The following is a 16,405-nucleotide window of genomic DNA, read 5'->3' as shown; positions in this document are numbered from 1 at the left end:
TTTTTCTGGATTGCTCGAAGGTTTCTTTCCTGGATCGGCAGATGGCGCTTGAGGCTGTACGCTGATACGGACCTCGCCTGTGGGGCCCACCACGATTTTCACCTGAAAAATATATTTTGTATGTCGTCATAAGGTAAGGCAGGATTACGGGGAGGTTAGTTGCAATCTCCGCCTATTTCTTCGTTTCGTTTCTTTGCGCCGTGTGGTTCCCGGCACCAAAAGGAAAAAGAATAGGACCACTCCATCTCTTTCCCGTGGCTGTAGTAAAAGGGATAGGCTTATAAACTTGGGATTATTCCTTTAGGCGACAGGCTAGCAACCTGTCACTATTTGAATCTCAATTCTATCATTAAGTCAAGCAGCCGAACATGGCCTATTAGTCTTTTTAAGACTGTCGGCTCTATCTACCCCGCAAGGGATATAGGCTTGTTTCTGTATGTGTGTGTATGTGTTCTTCGTTAAAGACACGAGATTAATAACGTATGTATTCATACCGTCATAGAATCATTAAGTTGGTATACAATAACACAAGTTGTAAGTTTTGGAGCTAGATCAATTATGTAAAAATAAAAAAAAAAATGTAAAAAACACTTCGTGTAAAAAATGTTTTATAAAGAGCATGTAGCCGCCGCGTCGTAGCAAGCAACTACGGCGTAGCTGCTACGGTGTAGCAAGAGGCTACGTCGTAGCTTAGAAATCGCTTCGTGTGAACCCCTCTCCTATCCATGCGCATTCCCAGTTGCACCCTCCACTGGCCTGGCCTGGGTTCGCTTCTTGTAAAAACTTGACTCGCCCAATTCAGAATCCATGGTCAAGGGCATATCTCGAGCTCCTCTTCAGAGAAAATAATAGATTTATTTTCAAAATTAGTTGCAAGGTATCACATACATACATATAATCATGTCTATATCCCTTGCGGGGTAGACACAGCCAACAGTCTTGAAAGGACTGATAGGTCACGTTCAGCTGTTTGGCTTTATGATGGAATTGAGATTCAAATATTGACAGGTTGTTAGCCTATCGCTTAAAAGAAGAATCCCAAGATTATAAGCCTATCTCTTAGTCGCCTCTTACGACATCCATGGGAACGAGATGGAGTGGTCCTATTCTTTTTTTTATGGGTGCCGGGAACTACACGGCACAGAACTCCCGCTACACACTTATTAATATTAACAGACTTACCTAAGTCTTATTATATCTACTACCGCTTCTAAAGCGCATGTTTAAAAGAAGCAGCGGAACAAACTGCACTGTAGCATATACCGAGTAACCGAGCTTGCCACCAGGAGAGATTGAAGATGACCTACCTAGTCCCCCCGTCAGACGTTCATGGCGTAATAGACCGGGTTCGGTGGCGCTGTCATGGGGGACGTGGCGGCGGGGACGTTGACCCCGGACGGGGCGCCCTCTGGGGCTCCCCTGGCGGCCCTCGACGGGGACCCCGGGGCCGGCTGGTATAGGGGAGCTGCCACCTGTAAAATTCACAAGGATATAATATGAAGATAGATATACCGGAGAGCTTGCATGAAGAGAGTTATGAATGTGGATGAAGCCAAGGAAGTATGGAGAGATCGCGGCAAGTGGAAAGAGGTAGTCTCTGCCTACCCCTCCGGGAAAGAGGCGTGATTTTATGTATGTATGTATGTATATATTAACCATTTGCAATTCGCAGTCATTTTTCTTAAATTATCTTTTCAGATTTATTGAAATCTTTCTTTTATTGTTGCGTGTTTTTAATTGCACCCTCGCACTTAAGACTTAGCTAATTTTGATTATATTTACATATATTTCACTTATAATCGCAAATGCATAAATATAAGACAAATTCGCACTGCTTAAATTATACTTTACTAATTTGAATTTAATTAAATGATCAAATCGAATTGAATAAAGTCAAATTATACTTAATTAATTTGAAAAAAACCGTCTACCCCGCAAGGGATATAGACGTGACCATATGTATGTATGATACGCATATAAGTTTTTTTTTTTAAAAACCATGCATTTTGATGTGTGCCAGCATCTCTACGCCACGAGTCACAAAAACAAAATCACGCGACGCTATCAGCCAATAACAGCGAATAGTCTAAATCGCACAAGCAAAGATTTCACGGATTCGAGCATATATACAACCTCCGACACAAATCGTCTGTCGCGCGGTTCCCCAGGCATCACACCTAGCCTGGCAGAAGATCTTCCCTTTGGTGGCGGTCAAGCTCAAATCGTCGATCACGAATTGTAATACAAAATCTATTTACTTTTATATTTTCAGGTATTAAATAAATAAATATGTACCTACGGGACAAATTACACAGATTGAGTTAGCCTCGAAGTAAGTTCGAGACTTGTGTTACGAGATACTAACTCAACGATATATATAATACTTATATAGATAAACATCCAAGACCCAGACCCATCAGAAACAGTTCTTTTCTCATCATGCCCTGGCCGGGATTCGAACCCGGAACTTCCCTTGTAATCTCGGGGTCATGTGAAGGCCGCGTGTATATCATACAATCCATGCTAAGCAAAGCTGTTAAGACATTCTGCCTCACACACACATACCTTGACAATTTGACACGACAACTTTTGCTAAACTTCTTTATAAAGCAAAAAAGTGCCGTGTGGTTCCCGGCACAAATAACAAAAAAGAATAGGACCATTCCATCTCTTTCCCATGGATGTCGTAAAAGGCGACTAAGGGATAGACTTACAAACTTGGGATTCTTTTTTAGACAATGGGCTAGCAACCTGTCACTATTTGAATCTCAATTCTATCATTAAGCCAAATAGCTGAACGTGGCCATTCAGTCTTTTCAAGACTGTTAGCTCTGTCTACCCCGCGAGGGATATAGACGTGACCATATGTATGTATGTATGTGTTTATAAAGCACGTTGTAAAATTTCGCAAGAGCACTTGGTGTAAACAAAACAAAAAAAAACTCTTCAGCTATAATATTAGTATAGATGTATACGAAGAAAAAACATTTTGTCTTTGTACTAAATCTCCAGTTACTTGGTGATTGCCACAAAACCACAGGAATCACATAAATTAGTTCCCACGGGAATGAGATTCGCAACATTTAAGCGAGCTAAGGTAGTTATACAAAACATTTGCAATGTAACTTATTCGCTAAGCAATAAATATCATTTCTTCATTTAGGCGATGCGCTAGCAACCTGTCACTATTTGAATCTCAATTCTATCGTAAAACAAAACAGCTGAACGTGGCCTATCAGTCTTTCAAGACTGTTGGCTCTGTCTACCCCGCAGCGGATATAGACGTGATTATGTGTGTGTATATTTTACAAATGATATTTATACAAACATACATAACATATAAAAACGTCTATATCCCTTGCGGGTTTGCTAGCCCGTCGCCTTAAAGAGGAATGCGAAATATATAAGGTTTTCCCTTAGTCGCCTTTTACAAAGCCTTCTCCTTGGAAAAGAGATGAAGTGGTCCTTTTTTTCTATAAGTGCCGGGGACCACACGGCACACGAATACACTACAAATTTTATTATAACTATAAAACGTGTTAAGGACGTCCTGGTAAAGGGTCAGGTCAAAAGTACCCGTAACCGCCGAGCTTGCATGAAGAGAGTTATGTACATATGTGGATGAAGCGAAGGAAGTATGCAGACATCGTGACAAGTGGAAAGAGTAGTAGTAGTCTCTGCCTACCCCTCCGAGAAAGAGGCGGTATTTTAAGTACCTATGTATGTAATTCCTGTGTATTTATGTGTTGTGTGGCTCCCGGCACCAATACAAAAACGAATAGGACCACTCCATCTCTTTCCCATGGATGTCGTAAAAGCCGACTAAGGGGTAGGCTTATAAACTTGGGATTCTTCTTTTAGGCGATGGGCTAGCAACCTGTCACTATTTGAATCTCAATCATATCTTAAAGCCAAATAGCTGAACGTGGCCCATCAGTCTTTACAAGACTGTAGGCTCTGTCTACCCCGCAGCGGATAAAGACGTGATTATGTGTGTGTGTGTATTTTACTAATGATATTTATACAAACATACATATAAAGCCTAGACGAACGTATCTTGATCAAATTAAGGACGTCCTGGTAAAGGGTCAGGCCAAAAGTACCCGAAACCGCCGAGCTTGCATGAAGAGAGTTATGAATGTGGATGAAGCGAAGGAAATATGCAGAGATCGTGACAAGTGGAAAGAGGTAGTCTTTGCCTACCCCTCCGGGAAAGAGGCGTGATTTTATGTATGTATGTAGGTAATTCCTCACCTTTTCCGAGTATGATATCATCTGCTTCCCGCCGCTCGGCTGCGGAGCTGGGACAGGCCTGTATCTCGCCGGAGCCGGGCATAACGTCTGAAATAAATCATAATAAACATAAAAGATAATATTTAAATAAATCGATTGTCTGTAAAGTCGGTTTACTGACGATTGTTGAACGTGACAACGTCTTAAGAAAATACTGATACACCACATTCACTTTTCACTGCACTTGATACTCGATCAAAACATGTAAATGTACTATAGTATAGCAGCTGTACACGCAGACGCATCGCTCACTCAAGTAGGAGAGGCGGATGTCGAACGCTGCCGAACGCGAAGGCCGATTGTGCCTCTTTGTCGCTCGTTCCGCGCTCTCGCTTGCACTTCGAGCCTTACATGGAACGCCTCAGAGCGAGGTAACGCCGCATGAGTCATGTTTTTTCGTGCGTGCAGCCGGCTCAATCGAATTTTAAGACGTTGTCACGTCACGATTGTTTGGTACGGGTGCGTGTGCGCATCTGTATAGTGAGACGTGATATAATCCTACCTGTAGTTGTAGAGCGTGTGAGTATTGGGCTCTCTGAGGCTGGATGGCCGCCGGTTGCGGAGTGCCGGCACCGCTCCGAATTTGCTGCGCAGCCGCTGCTTGGTAATACGAGTGCATTCGCGCGTCTGTAATATAAAATTAAATAGTTTTAGATACATGTGCCAGATACAAACATACATACAGGGTGACATTTAAAACAACTGCATCCTTTTAAACATAGACTATACCCATGCTTCTGAGCTGTTTGAGCCTATTTTTATTTAAATTAAACGTCATCGTTTTCATATTTAAAAACCCATAAAAACTACGTCACACGCTTTATTAAAGACCAATACTACAAAAAGAAATTAAAACTAAACATGTTAATAAATGTCTGAAAAATAAAATATTTTTCTAGTATCAAGATCGAGTAAAGTACAGAGTTGTCGAGATCGCTCAGCTGAATTAATTGTGTCGTTGACCACTGAATCTTACGCGTCGCTTTTCCGCCGGCCAGGGTGATATGTATGACGTATTTAGGATCGTGGATTTTGATACTTTTATTTGTTTTACTACTCTTTGAAATATGAACCGATATGTTTTCTTTTAACGTTTTTAAATATCCTTTAGATGAGTACATTTAACAGTTAAATTTATGCAGTTGAATTAAAAGTCACCCTGTATAGTCACTAGCCCAGATGTTAGACGTGCTTTCGAAAATCGGACCTACGTTAAAGACAAGATAATAATCAATTTTATTCTTGATACTTACAATCAGTATTCGTCCAATGCGCTCCATAATCGTGATGTTGATAATGATAATGATTGGTGTACGGCACGTAGAGGAGCTGATGATGGCTTCGGATAGGTGGTGGAGATTCTGGTCTTCGGCAGCGGGCGTTCCTCACTGGGGACGTCTGTTCCGAGCTCGTCTGCGAGCTGTATAACTCTTGACTACTGTCCGAGCAACTGAAATTAATGATATAAGACATTATTTTACACATGCATCCGTACATAAATCACGCCCCTTTCTCGGAAAGGTAGCTACATCTTTTCATTTGCAAAGATTACTGTATTTAAGTCGCTTCATCGACATTTATAACTCTCTTCATGAAAGCTCGTCGGTTTCGAGTACTCTTGACCTGACCTTTTGTCAGAACGTCTCCGATTTGATCAAGGTACGTTCGTCAAGGCCTTCCCACTCCAACAGTCCCATTCGCATTTCCTTTGTATATTTGTAAAACAACCTGCTTTCATTCATCATCTCGACATGACCAAACCATCTAAGCATTTTATTTTACATAATAAGTATTAGTTACATAATTATATTAGTTATTTTGTAAGGAATAACCTTAGTGTACAACATGCATATAATCACATCTATATTCCTTGCGGTGTAAGCAAAGCCTATTTCCGAAGGTTAGCCCTTAATGCCGTGTGGTTACCGGCACCAATAGAAAAAAATTGGACCATTCCATATCTTTCCCATGAATGTCGTAAGAGGCGACGAAGGGAATTTTTAATACACTAGGGATTCTATTTACAGACAATGGGCTAGAAATGTGGCCTCTCAGTCTTTTCAAGATTGTAGGCTTCGTCTACCCCGCAAGGGATACAGACGTAACTACATATATGTATGTATGTATTATTGTATAATTTAGTTATACATTCATTTGTTTAACTTTATTTGTAAAACACCGATGATTTTTTATTACATACACATCACGCCGCTTTCCCGGAGGCGTAGGCAGAGACTACCTCTTTCCACTTGCCACGATCTCTGCATATTTCCTTCGCTTCATCCACATTCATAACTCTCTTCATGCAAGCTCGTATTTTATATTCCCAATAAAAATTGTGATACTCAATTGATGTTGTGAGAGAATTCTAGTTAAATATAACTTTCTGAACAATTGCCCGCGCAAACAGTGCAGCGAGTCTGCAAGCGGCCGTCTGATTGCTCTGAATACACTATTCAGTGTTAGCACTGCGTTTAAGGGAATAAATAAATGGATTTGTATACGTAGGTAATTCTTTTAAGAGGAACTTGTGTGACAGGCTTATATTTTATACTAGCTGTGCCCGCGACCTCGTCCGCGTGGAATAGTTAGTTTGGGCATTCAAGGTTGAATAATTTTCCACGTTATTTTCACATATTCCATTATTTCTTTGCTCCTTATAGTTATTCCCTTACGGGGAAGCCAGAGCCAACGGTCTCAAATAGACTCAAAGTTCACGTTCAGTATGCTTTTTGAATTTATATTTAACTTAAACTATAATTCTGTGGTTAAATCTATACTAATATTATAAAGTTGAAGAGTTTGTTTGTCTGTTTGTACGCGCTAATTTCAGGAACTAATTGTTCGAGGAATGCTTTATGCTATATAACATAACGCTTCAACTATAAGGAGCGAATAAATAATGGAAAATGTGAAAAAAAACGAGGAAAATTATTCACCCTTGAAGGCTTCAATGATGCCCAAACTATTCCACGCGGACGAAATCGCGGGCGCAATTAGTAATTAATAAAAATATTTATCTACCTGACGGCCTCTGTGGCACAGCAGTAGTACGCTTGTCTGTGACACCGGAGGTCCCGGGTTCGAATCCCGGCCAGGGCATGATGAGAAAAGAACTTTTTCTGATTGGCCTGGGTCTTGGCTGTTTATTTATATAAGTATTTATTATAAATTATACTATCGTTGAGTTGGTATCTCGTAACACAAGTCTCGAACTTACTTCGAGATTAACTCAATATGTGTAATTTGTCCTGTATATCTGTCTATTTAACTTACCCAACATTAGCGTAAAGCGAGCAATTCCTATACATGGTCTCGTGTTGCCTCTGCTGGTAGTGCGCGTACGTCGCCATGCTTTGCGCGTGCGCATAACAAGCGTCGGTGTGCTGTTGCGGCACGGGCGTGCTGTTGCATTGTCTGGCTGTCACGTAGTCCGAAGATTTGGACCTATGACACAAATTCATTGTAAAATTAAATAAAAAAAAAATTAAAAGAAAATATCAGTTCAATAAAGTGGAAATTTTAGTTAATAAAAAATAAATTGCTATTATAATAAACTATAAAAGAATAGGACCACTCCATCTCTTTTCTATGGATGTCGTAATAGGCGACTTACAGATAGGTTTACAAACTTGGAATTCTTTTTAAGGTGATGAGTTAGCAACCTGTCACTATTTGAATCTCAATTCTATCTTTAAGCTAAATAGCTGAACGTGGTCATTCAGTCTTTTCAAGACTGTTGACTCTGTCTACCCTGCAATTAATATAGACTGACCGTATGTATATATATGTATCTATGTTAAATAAACTATAAATACAGTCCCTAATTTTGTTTTCACTTGTAGTAGTGTGATTAAAAGGTTGATTATTTGATGGTCCAAATATCATTTGGAAATAATTTCCAGTCCTCCAGTCACGAGATACCTCAATCAATTAACACAATGACATTAATATATAAATAAGCATACATTTATACATATAGTCACGTCTATATCCCTTGCGGGGTAGACAGAGCCAACAGTCTTGAAAAGACTGAATGGCCACGTTCAGCTTTTTGCCTTAATGATAGAATTGAGATATATAAATAAAGCTAGCTAGTGATCAGTATTATTCTTGATGTAACCAAAAAAGTACGGTCTTTTTATTGAGAAGTTTTTTCCCGAAAACTTGTATTGAAACTGTGTGCGATAAGAAAACAGGTTAAATTTAAGTTGAAGTACATAGTGCGTGAATTGAAATTTCATAGTAATTTTGACTTCTACTTTCTCGCATACATACATACATATAGTCATGTCTATATCCCTTGTGGGGTAGACAGAGCCAAAAGTCTTGAAAAGACTGAAAAGGTGACTTTTCAGTCAGCTGTATGATAGGATTGAGATTCAAATAGTGACAGGTTGCTAACCCATCGCTTCTATCGTTTAGCCTATCCCTTAGTCGCCTTCCCTTTTCTCGCAATTGGTCTTAAATTGTTTTACTCAAATAATTCCTATAATGACTACCGATAAAATCCAGCTACTTTTTTATTTGTTATCTACATATGGACTGCCTCGAAGTTTTTAAAAGCAGCTCCACATTTCAGTAATTTTAACTTGTACCAAAATTTAAGCTCGCGACAAAAATAACAACGGAAGCTTATCTTTTATTCAAACACACCGCCTACTGAACTCATAAAACGCCTGGAAATATTTTCTTTTGAATCTTCTATGTGTATAAATAAAAAATGAAATGATCTTCTTGGAAGACGCTAATCTTAGGTATCACCGGTTGATATTTATACCATTGTGAAAAGGTAAGTACTCTTTTATTGTATTTATATTCGAAGCTTCGCAATTCTTGATACGCGAGTGTTGTCGTTCATCATATTTTCCACGAAATTTCTTCCAGGATGAAAATATTATATCTTACATCCTGGAAAAAAAAATATCGCTTCGTGTTATCCTTGTTCGCCTCAGAACCTATTTCTTACAAAGTGTAAATAAAAGTAACTAAGTACGTGTTTACTCAACTAGAAAATTTATGAAGAGACAAATATAATATTGTGACGTCAATAAGTGATACCTTGTTTCCAATTTTAAAAATAAATCTATTCTATTCTTTTCTACAAGAATTGTTGTGATTCTCTTGGACCTAAGTAGAATGCAGTTTGAAGAATCCAGGTTTTTCCTGGAGAATATTTCCTGAGCCCCAAAGCAAAGCGAATGCTTCCCTTTTGGAGGTTTTTTGCTGGCCCAATATAAGAATTTATATTGAGCCAATAAATATCTCCAAAGAATTCACTTACCAATTAGACTTAACACCTAACACTAGCTCTATTTTACCGCCTCGATTTCTAATTGGCTTAAGAATGATAATACCAAGTGTAATTAGAGTTTGTGCGGTGGCAGAAGTGGGATAGCATCTGCTCAGAAATTGCATCTCGCCAAAGTTACAGGAAAATAAATCAACTCACCAATTAGAGTTAGCACTGGCTCTGCTCTGCGGCCTCGAGTTCAAATTGGCTTCCGAATAATAAGGCCAGGAGTAATTCGAGTTTGTGCGGTGGCAGAAGTGGGATAGCATATACTCAGAAGTGGTATCTCGCTAAGGTTACAGGTAAAGAAATCAACTCACCAATTGGAGTTAGCACTGGCTCTGCTCTGCGGCCTCGAGTTCAAATTGGCTTCCGAATAATAAGGCCAGGAGTAATTACAGTTTGTGCGGTGTCAGAAGTGGGATAGCATATACTCAGAAGTGGCATCTCGCCATAGTAACAGGTAAAGAAATCAACTCACCAATTGGAGTTAGCACTAGCTCTGCTCTGCGGCCTCGAGTTCAAATTGGCTTCCGAATAATAAGGCCAGGAGTAATTCGAGTTTGTGCGGTGACAGGAGTGGGATGGCATCTGTGCAGAAGTGGTGTCCGGCGAGGGTTGCAAGTCATTCTGCATTTGTTGAAGGATTTCGTCGGAGGCACCCAGTTGTTGCTTTACGGCTATTCCGCGGACGGCTGGCCGGCGGTGGAACCCTGGTTGAAATAGAATTAAATTATAATGTTAACGTCAACGATATCTCATATTAGAAGTGGAAGATCTCAGGTAAAAATAGTGAAGTGGACGTCATTGAGTCATTGAGTCTGTATTATTAGACATTTAGGAGCAGGTGCAGGATTCCTCAAAATTTCTTTCTTCAGCATTAATAAGAAAATCGGACTAATGTAGATAACGTACGGCTGTAGTGGAATTATAACTCAATACGCCTTGAATCGACTAAAATCTTAATTAACTACTCTGCCATTAAAAATATGACTTGTTTTTCCATATATATGCATTAGCTTGAATGATTTAAGGTTTTGCACCGTCAGTTTCTTTGGTAATAAAAATATAGGTATCATTTCTTTGTAAAACTTGGCAAATAATTGAAAGTAGACCTACCATAATCATCATGTTCGTCATCACTGCTAACCGGCTGCGACTCCTGGCCGTACCGCTGTCTCAGTCTCTCAGTCCTGGGCGCCGTGGCCCGGGCAAACGCGGCTAGCCCGTCGTCTCCTTCACCAGCACCTAGAAGTCCAGGAATTTTGGATGATTTTGATGACAGGAGCATCTTCTTATGGATCCCGTCAAAGAATCAGTTACAATTAAGTTATATCCTGTATTTTAAGTGATTACCATGATCGGGCAATTTTTATTTTATTGCTTTCGACCCAAGATAAATAAAGGAGTGCTAAACTTTTATTAAGACTACGCACAAATCTGTCAGCAAAAGATATCCTCACAATAGGGTGCGCAATCACTTTATACTTACAACCACAGCGCGCTCTTTCGAGACTCCCTATTGTTTTTTATTTTATCACTAAGTCTCTTATTTAAAACCTCACATTGATTTCTATAAAGTTCTGACTGAGAGGGAGAATTATTTAAAGTTACCTGGAGTACCAGCCAGTACATCCGGCGCAGGCGCATCGTTATGCTCCTGCAGATCTATAGTTGTGGCGACTGCTGCTGACGTTCTGTCCCCAGGAGGGACGTAATAGAAGCCCTCGTGATGAGCTGTGTTGCCCACGCAAGCTGTCAGTGGAGCCAGGGTAGAGAGGAACTGGCGTCGTGGCTCGGATCTTGGCTACAAGGAAAATACATATAGTGATGTCTATTTCCCTTGCGGGGTAGACTGAGTCAATAGTCTCGAAAAGGCTGAAAGGCCACGTTCAGCTATAAAGCAACCTGGAGCCTAGCAAGCTCAGGTTGCTAGCCCGTCGCCTATAAGAGGAATCCCAAGTTTATAAGCCTATCTCTTTGTCGACTTTTATGGCATTCATGGGAAAGATATAGAACCGTTCTGTTCTAAATTTCCAGAAACCACACGGCCGAAATTGATACAATTATCCTGATAGATGGGGCATTGGCTTTTGGTCTGTACCCAAACCAGTTACCCTTTTGCTGATTTCAACAAACACCTCGTAGAGAAAAATCTTCAGACTATCAGAGGAATAAATGTCTGCCGTGTCACCTCCGTCGGACAAATGTACATTTGTTTTACCGAAAAGATGTTGGCCTTATATTGCTGGCCAAGTTGTGATTTAAGACGAAGATCAGATATCAATTTGTCAGACTTTGGTTCCCATAACTCAGTGTTTTATGAGAGAAAAGGTGACCCCCTTTTCCCCAAGGAGAGTTTAAAGTTCAAAACATACCTTTTGTGGTTCCTGATGGACATCACCCAAATCTGGTGGCTGTTGGCGACTCGGCACCGGAGCTGATAAGGTGGAAGATGAAGAACTTGACGAAGCACTCCCAAAGGCCTTCTCGTTGTTCTTATCAACGCTCGTGTAAGACTTGTCGCTAGATTTGTCGCTCGACTTGTCCGAGTTGGAGAACTTGTCGGGCGCCCCGGAGGGCGAAGATCTTTGCTCTTCTTGGTCGTCTTCTACGTCGCACGTGAGGAGTCGGATGCGTTCTGCTAGCGAAGTCGTTTCTTGCTACATATGGGAAAAATTATATTGTTGTAAATTTCTTCTCGAATTTGTCAACAGATTTGTTTGGTGTTTTGTTAGTTTGACTCATTGCAGTGGAATGCTTTTAGCATTCACCTGTTGCTTCAAAATTCAGTATAGTAATGTATTAATAATGAACTTACAAGGAAACTCAGTTTGGGGTTTAATCAAGTTCTCGCGAACAAGAAAGAGAGAGTAAGATCAGATCGGGTTATGGTTCCACTAGATGAAAATGCTTAGTTTCCTTTTACGACACTTACGCAAAGCGTTTCAATCGATCGAAGCTTTAATCCAATATCCCTGCAAAGTTTGCGAAGTCAGAGTCTGAAGGGAGTTGCTTAGTGTAAAAACCTTATTTACTCAATTACTAAATAGCGGTACTAGATATGATCAGATTTAAGTGATGTGACGTCAATAAGTGATACCTTGTATCCAATTTTGAGAATAAATCTATTCTATTATACTAAAGTGATAGGAACCACGTAGAACATCGATTAATACCTAGCATCTTGTCTGTATGTGTTGACAAATTGATTACATATTATACCTAAACATGAACCAAACAATGCAATATACAGGTGTGTGGACGTCCTAACCATAGACATAGATATTGGTAGACCCCGCCAGTGAATGTACACTCCATGGTGCAGGAAAATAAACCTCTGTTGCAAACTAAGGCTTATATTGAATGACAAACTTTAGTTGTCAAACAAAAAAAACTAAGTACTTCATACATTTCGTTCAAACCAACTTTCATTTGAAGTTGAATACTTTATAAGTATCAAATTATTTAATTTTTTTTTTACATAGTTAAGAGTAAGACTTTATACGTATTTAAAAGTGAATATAAATACATATATATAAAAATACTATGATTTTGAAAATACCAGTTTTAATATGTAAGTCTCATCCAACGTCTTTAAATATCACGAAGGACTTTTTCTATAAAAAAAATATTTGCGCTGCAATAACATACACGTGGTAGGTATTTACATACATACATATGATCACGTCTATATCCCTTGCGGGGTAGAGAGAGCCAAAAGTCTTCAAAAGACTGATAGGCCACGTTCAGCTGCTTGGCTTAATGACAGAATTGAGATTCAAATAGTGACAATCATGTCTAGCTAGCCCATCGCCTAAAAGAAGAATCCAAGTTTAAAAGCCTTTAAGACATGTGAATGTGACGGAGTGGTCCTATTCTTTTTGTTTTATTGGTAGGTACGAGTATTTTATGTTACAAAATATTTTTCAGTTTGCTGTATCTACTGATACCTATGTCTGTGTTCATGAGCATACAATAATATGCAATTAATTATTATTGACGTATTAATGCCCTAATATCTGGCGGTTATCTGACGCACAATGGCAAGCAATAAGGGGGGTGGGGTGTTCTGTGCTCTGTCGTGTTCAGCATTGCTTAGGGTAACCAGGCCTTTGGAAAAAAAAATTCAAAATTATGCACATTAGTTTAAATACTTGAATACTTTAAATACTTTGACGGCCTCTGTGGCGCAGAGGTAGTACGCTTGTCTGTGACGCCGGAGGCCCCGGGTTCGAATTCTGGCCAGGACATGATGAGAAAAAAACTTTTTCTGATTGGCCTGGGTCTTGGATGTTTATTTTTATAAGTATTTTTTATAAGTATTTATTATAAAATATAGTATCGTTGAGTTAGTATCCCATAACACAAGTCTCGAACTTACTTCGAGGCAAACTCAATCAGTGTAATTTGTCCCGAATATATTTATTTATTTATTATTTATACTAACCGATGCCCTTACGGTGAGGGAAAACATCGTGAGGAAACTTGCACATTGGCTGGCAAATGTGTAACCATGGATCCAATACGGGTAAGTTTAACTGCAAAGGTTGCGGAGGTCAGATGGGAGTCGCTTCGTGTATCCTGACTTAGTCAATTTAGGATCCATGGTCAAATGCATACCCCGGGCTCCTCTCCAGAAAGGTGAGGATGAAACCGGGACTAAAGCCAGGAGGAAGAAGCCCAGGCGTTTGGCTAAAGCCGGACGTTAAAAAATTAAATAAAAAAATATAATTTTGTGTTACAACTCTTGTACTAAAGCTGATACACTTGTGGTCAGTATTTATGTATAAAGACTGTAAGTGAACAGCGTGTCACGTCTATATCCCTTGCGAGGTAGACAGAGCCAACCAGTCTTGAAAAGACTGATAGGCCACGTTTAGCTGTTTGGCTTAATGATAGAATTGAGATTCAAATAGTGACAGTTTGCTATCCCATCGCCTAAAAAAGAGTCCCAAGTACGTAAGCCTGTCCCTTAGTCGCCTTTTACGACATCCATTGGAAAGAGATGGAGTGGTCCTATCCTTTATTTTCTAATGGTGCCGGAAACCACACGGCACTTAACTAAAATCTAATTATATCTGGTACCGCTTCGAAAGCGCATGGGTAGATGATGCGGCGAAACCAACTACACTGCAGCATTATCACCGGACGTCATTTTACAAAAATATATCTTTTAAATCTTTAAATCATTGCCTCTAGAGCATCATGGCGACCCTACATGCCCGAGGATATTACTGTTACCACAGCTGTGATGATGATCATTGGTACGTAACCAACGCCGAATTGACATATGAAATGATAATATGAGACCGAATTCGTGTTACCTACATTATGAGAGATTAGTTTTGAATGACATCGTAAAAGGCGAGGGATAGGTTTATTAACCTATGATTCCTTTTTAAGGCGATGGGATAGCAAACTGTCACTATTTGACAATAAGGGAAAGAGATCGGGAACCACACGGCACTTCTTATATACATACATACATATGGTCACGTCTTTATCCCTTGCGGGGTAGACAGAGCCAACAGCCTTGAAAAGACTGAATGGCCACGTTCAGCTATTTGGATGAATGATAGAATTGAGATTCAAATAGTGACAGGTTAATAGCCCATCGCCTAAAAAAGAATCCCAAGTTTGTAAGCCTATCCCTTAGTCGCCTTTTACGACATCCACGGGAAAGAGATGGAGTGGTCCTATTCTTTTTTGTATTGGTGCCGGGAACCACACGGCACACTTCTTATATATTTATGTATGAAATATACAGGCCCCTTCATATATACTAGAATATGGCAGTTCTTAAATTCATCTTATCATTAACACAACCGCGGCTCAAACCTAAAATAGGCACATTCAACAAATATTCATTCATAAAATCTCAAATGCGAGCTTGAATCGCTAAAAAGCTACCGGCGAACTTTTGAAAATTCCCTAACGAATGACGGAACTTGCGGAAAAAAAAAGCAGAATGTAAGCATTAAGGTCAAGTAAGACCGCGCCACGAATTGCATTATACTAATTGGCTAAGTAAAGTTTTCTTAAACCTTTGTATTTTATATTTTACTTAGAAAGTAAAAATGTATTTAAACGGAATCATTTTGTTTTTATTAATTACTAGCTGTACCCGTGATTTCGTCCGCGTGGAATAGGTAGATATTTTTAGCATCATTGAAGCCCTCAAGGATGAATAATTTTCCCCGTTTTTTTTTCACATTCTCCCTTATTTCTTCGCTTCGCTCCTAATAGTTGCAGCGTGATGTTATATAGCCTAAAGCCTTCCTCGATAAATGGTCTATTCATCGCAAAAAGAATGTTTCAATTCGAACCAGTAGTTCCTGAGATTAGCGCGTTCAAACAAACAAACTCTTCAGCTTAATAATATTACTATAGAATCATCAAATCAGACTGACGGTTACAAAGTTATCGCTTTACACTATTACTATCGCGTTACTCGCTTTTTTTAGAAAGAAAGAAACCGAAACCGCCGAGTTTGCATGAAAAGAGTTATGAATGTGATTGAAGCGAAGGAAATATGCAGAGATCATGGCAAGTGGAAAGATGTAGTCTCTGCCTACCCCCCCGTGAAAGAGGCGTGATTTTATGTATGTATGTATCAATGAGTAGAAAAAGGTTAGAAAAAAGTTAACTTAGCCAATTAAATTATACTAATTGGGTTGGCTCGAGTTCAATGTCACAACGATACCTGATATTCGTATGGGCGTTTCGTGGAAACAGGTAAATGTTTACGGATATATGTAAAGATTGAGCTAATTCGAAAGTAAATTTGCGACTTGTGCAAAGATTATTAAACATTAA

At 39.5% G+C, this 16,405-nt stretch overlaps 1 protein-coding gene across 1 annotated transcript in view; it reads right to left on the bottom strand.

Moving 5' to 3' along the window:
- Positions 1 to 16,405, bottom strand: part of LOC106130542 (uncharacterized) — a 99,943-nt gene continuing 83,538 nt past the window's right edge. Inside the window, exons 9-18 of the mRNA XM_060953742.1 lie at positions 11,965 to 12,249; positions 11,201 to 11,393; positions 10,706 to 10,834; positions 10,068 to 10,299; positions 7,570 to 7,740; positions 5,547 to 5,743; positions 4,796 to 4,920; positions 4,255 to 4,341; positions 1,308 to 1,472; positions 1 to 102 (exon numbers count right to left, since the gene is read on the bottom strand). Of these exons, the coding sequence (XP_060809725.1) occupies positions 1,320 to 1,472; positions 4,255 to 4,341; positions 4,796 to 4,920; positions 5,547 to 5,743; positions 7,570 to 7,740; positions 10,068 to 10,299; positions 10,706 to 10,834; positions 11,201 to 11,393; positions 11,965 to 12,249 (1,572 nt within the window). The 3' untranslated portion in view covers positions 1 to 102; positions 1,308 to 1,319. The remainder of the gene's footprint in view (positions 103 to 1,307; positions 1,473 to 4,254; positions 4,342 to 4,795; positions 4,921 to 5,546; positions 5,744 to 7,569; positions 7,741 to 10,067; positions 10,300 to 10,705; positions 10,835 to 11,200; positions 11,394 to 11,964; positions 12,250 to 16,405) is intronic.

This window comes from Amyelois transitella, chromosome Z (genome assembly GCF_032362555.1).
Source record: "Amyelois transitella isolate CPQ chromosome Z, ilAmyTran1.1, whole genome shotgun sequence".
Classification (NCBI taxonomy): Eukaryota; Metazoa; Arthropoda; class Insecta; order Lepidoptera; family Pyralidae; genus Amyelois; species Amyelois transitella.
Note: the sequence above shows the minus strand (reverse complement) of the source record. Positions and strands in the feature narration are given on the sequence as shown.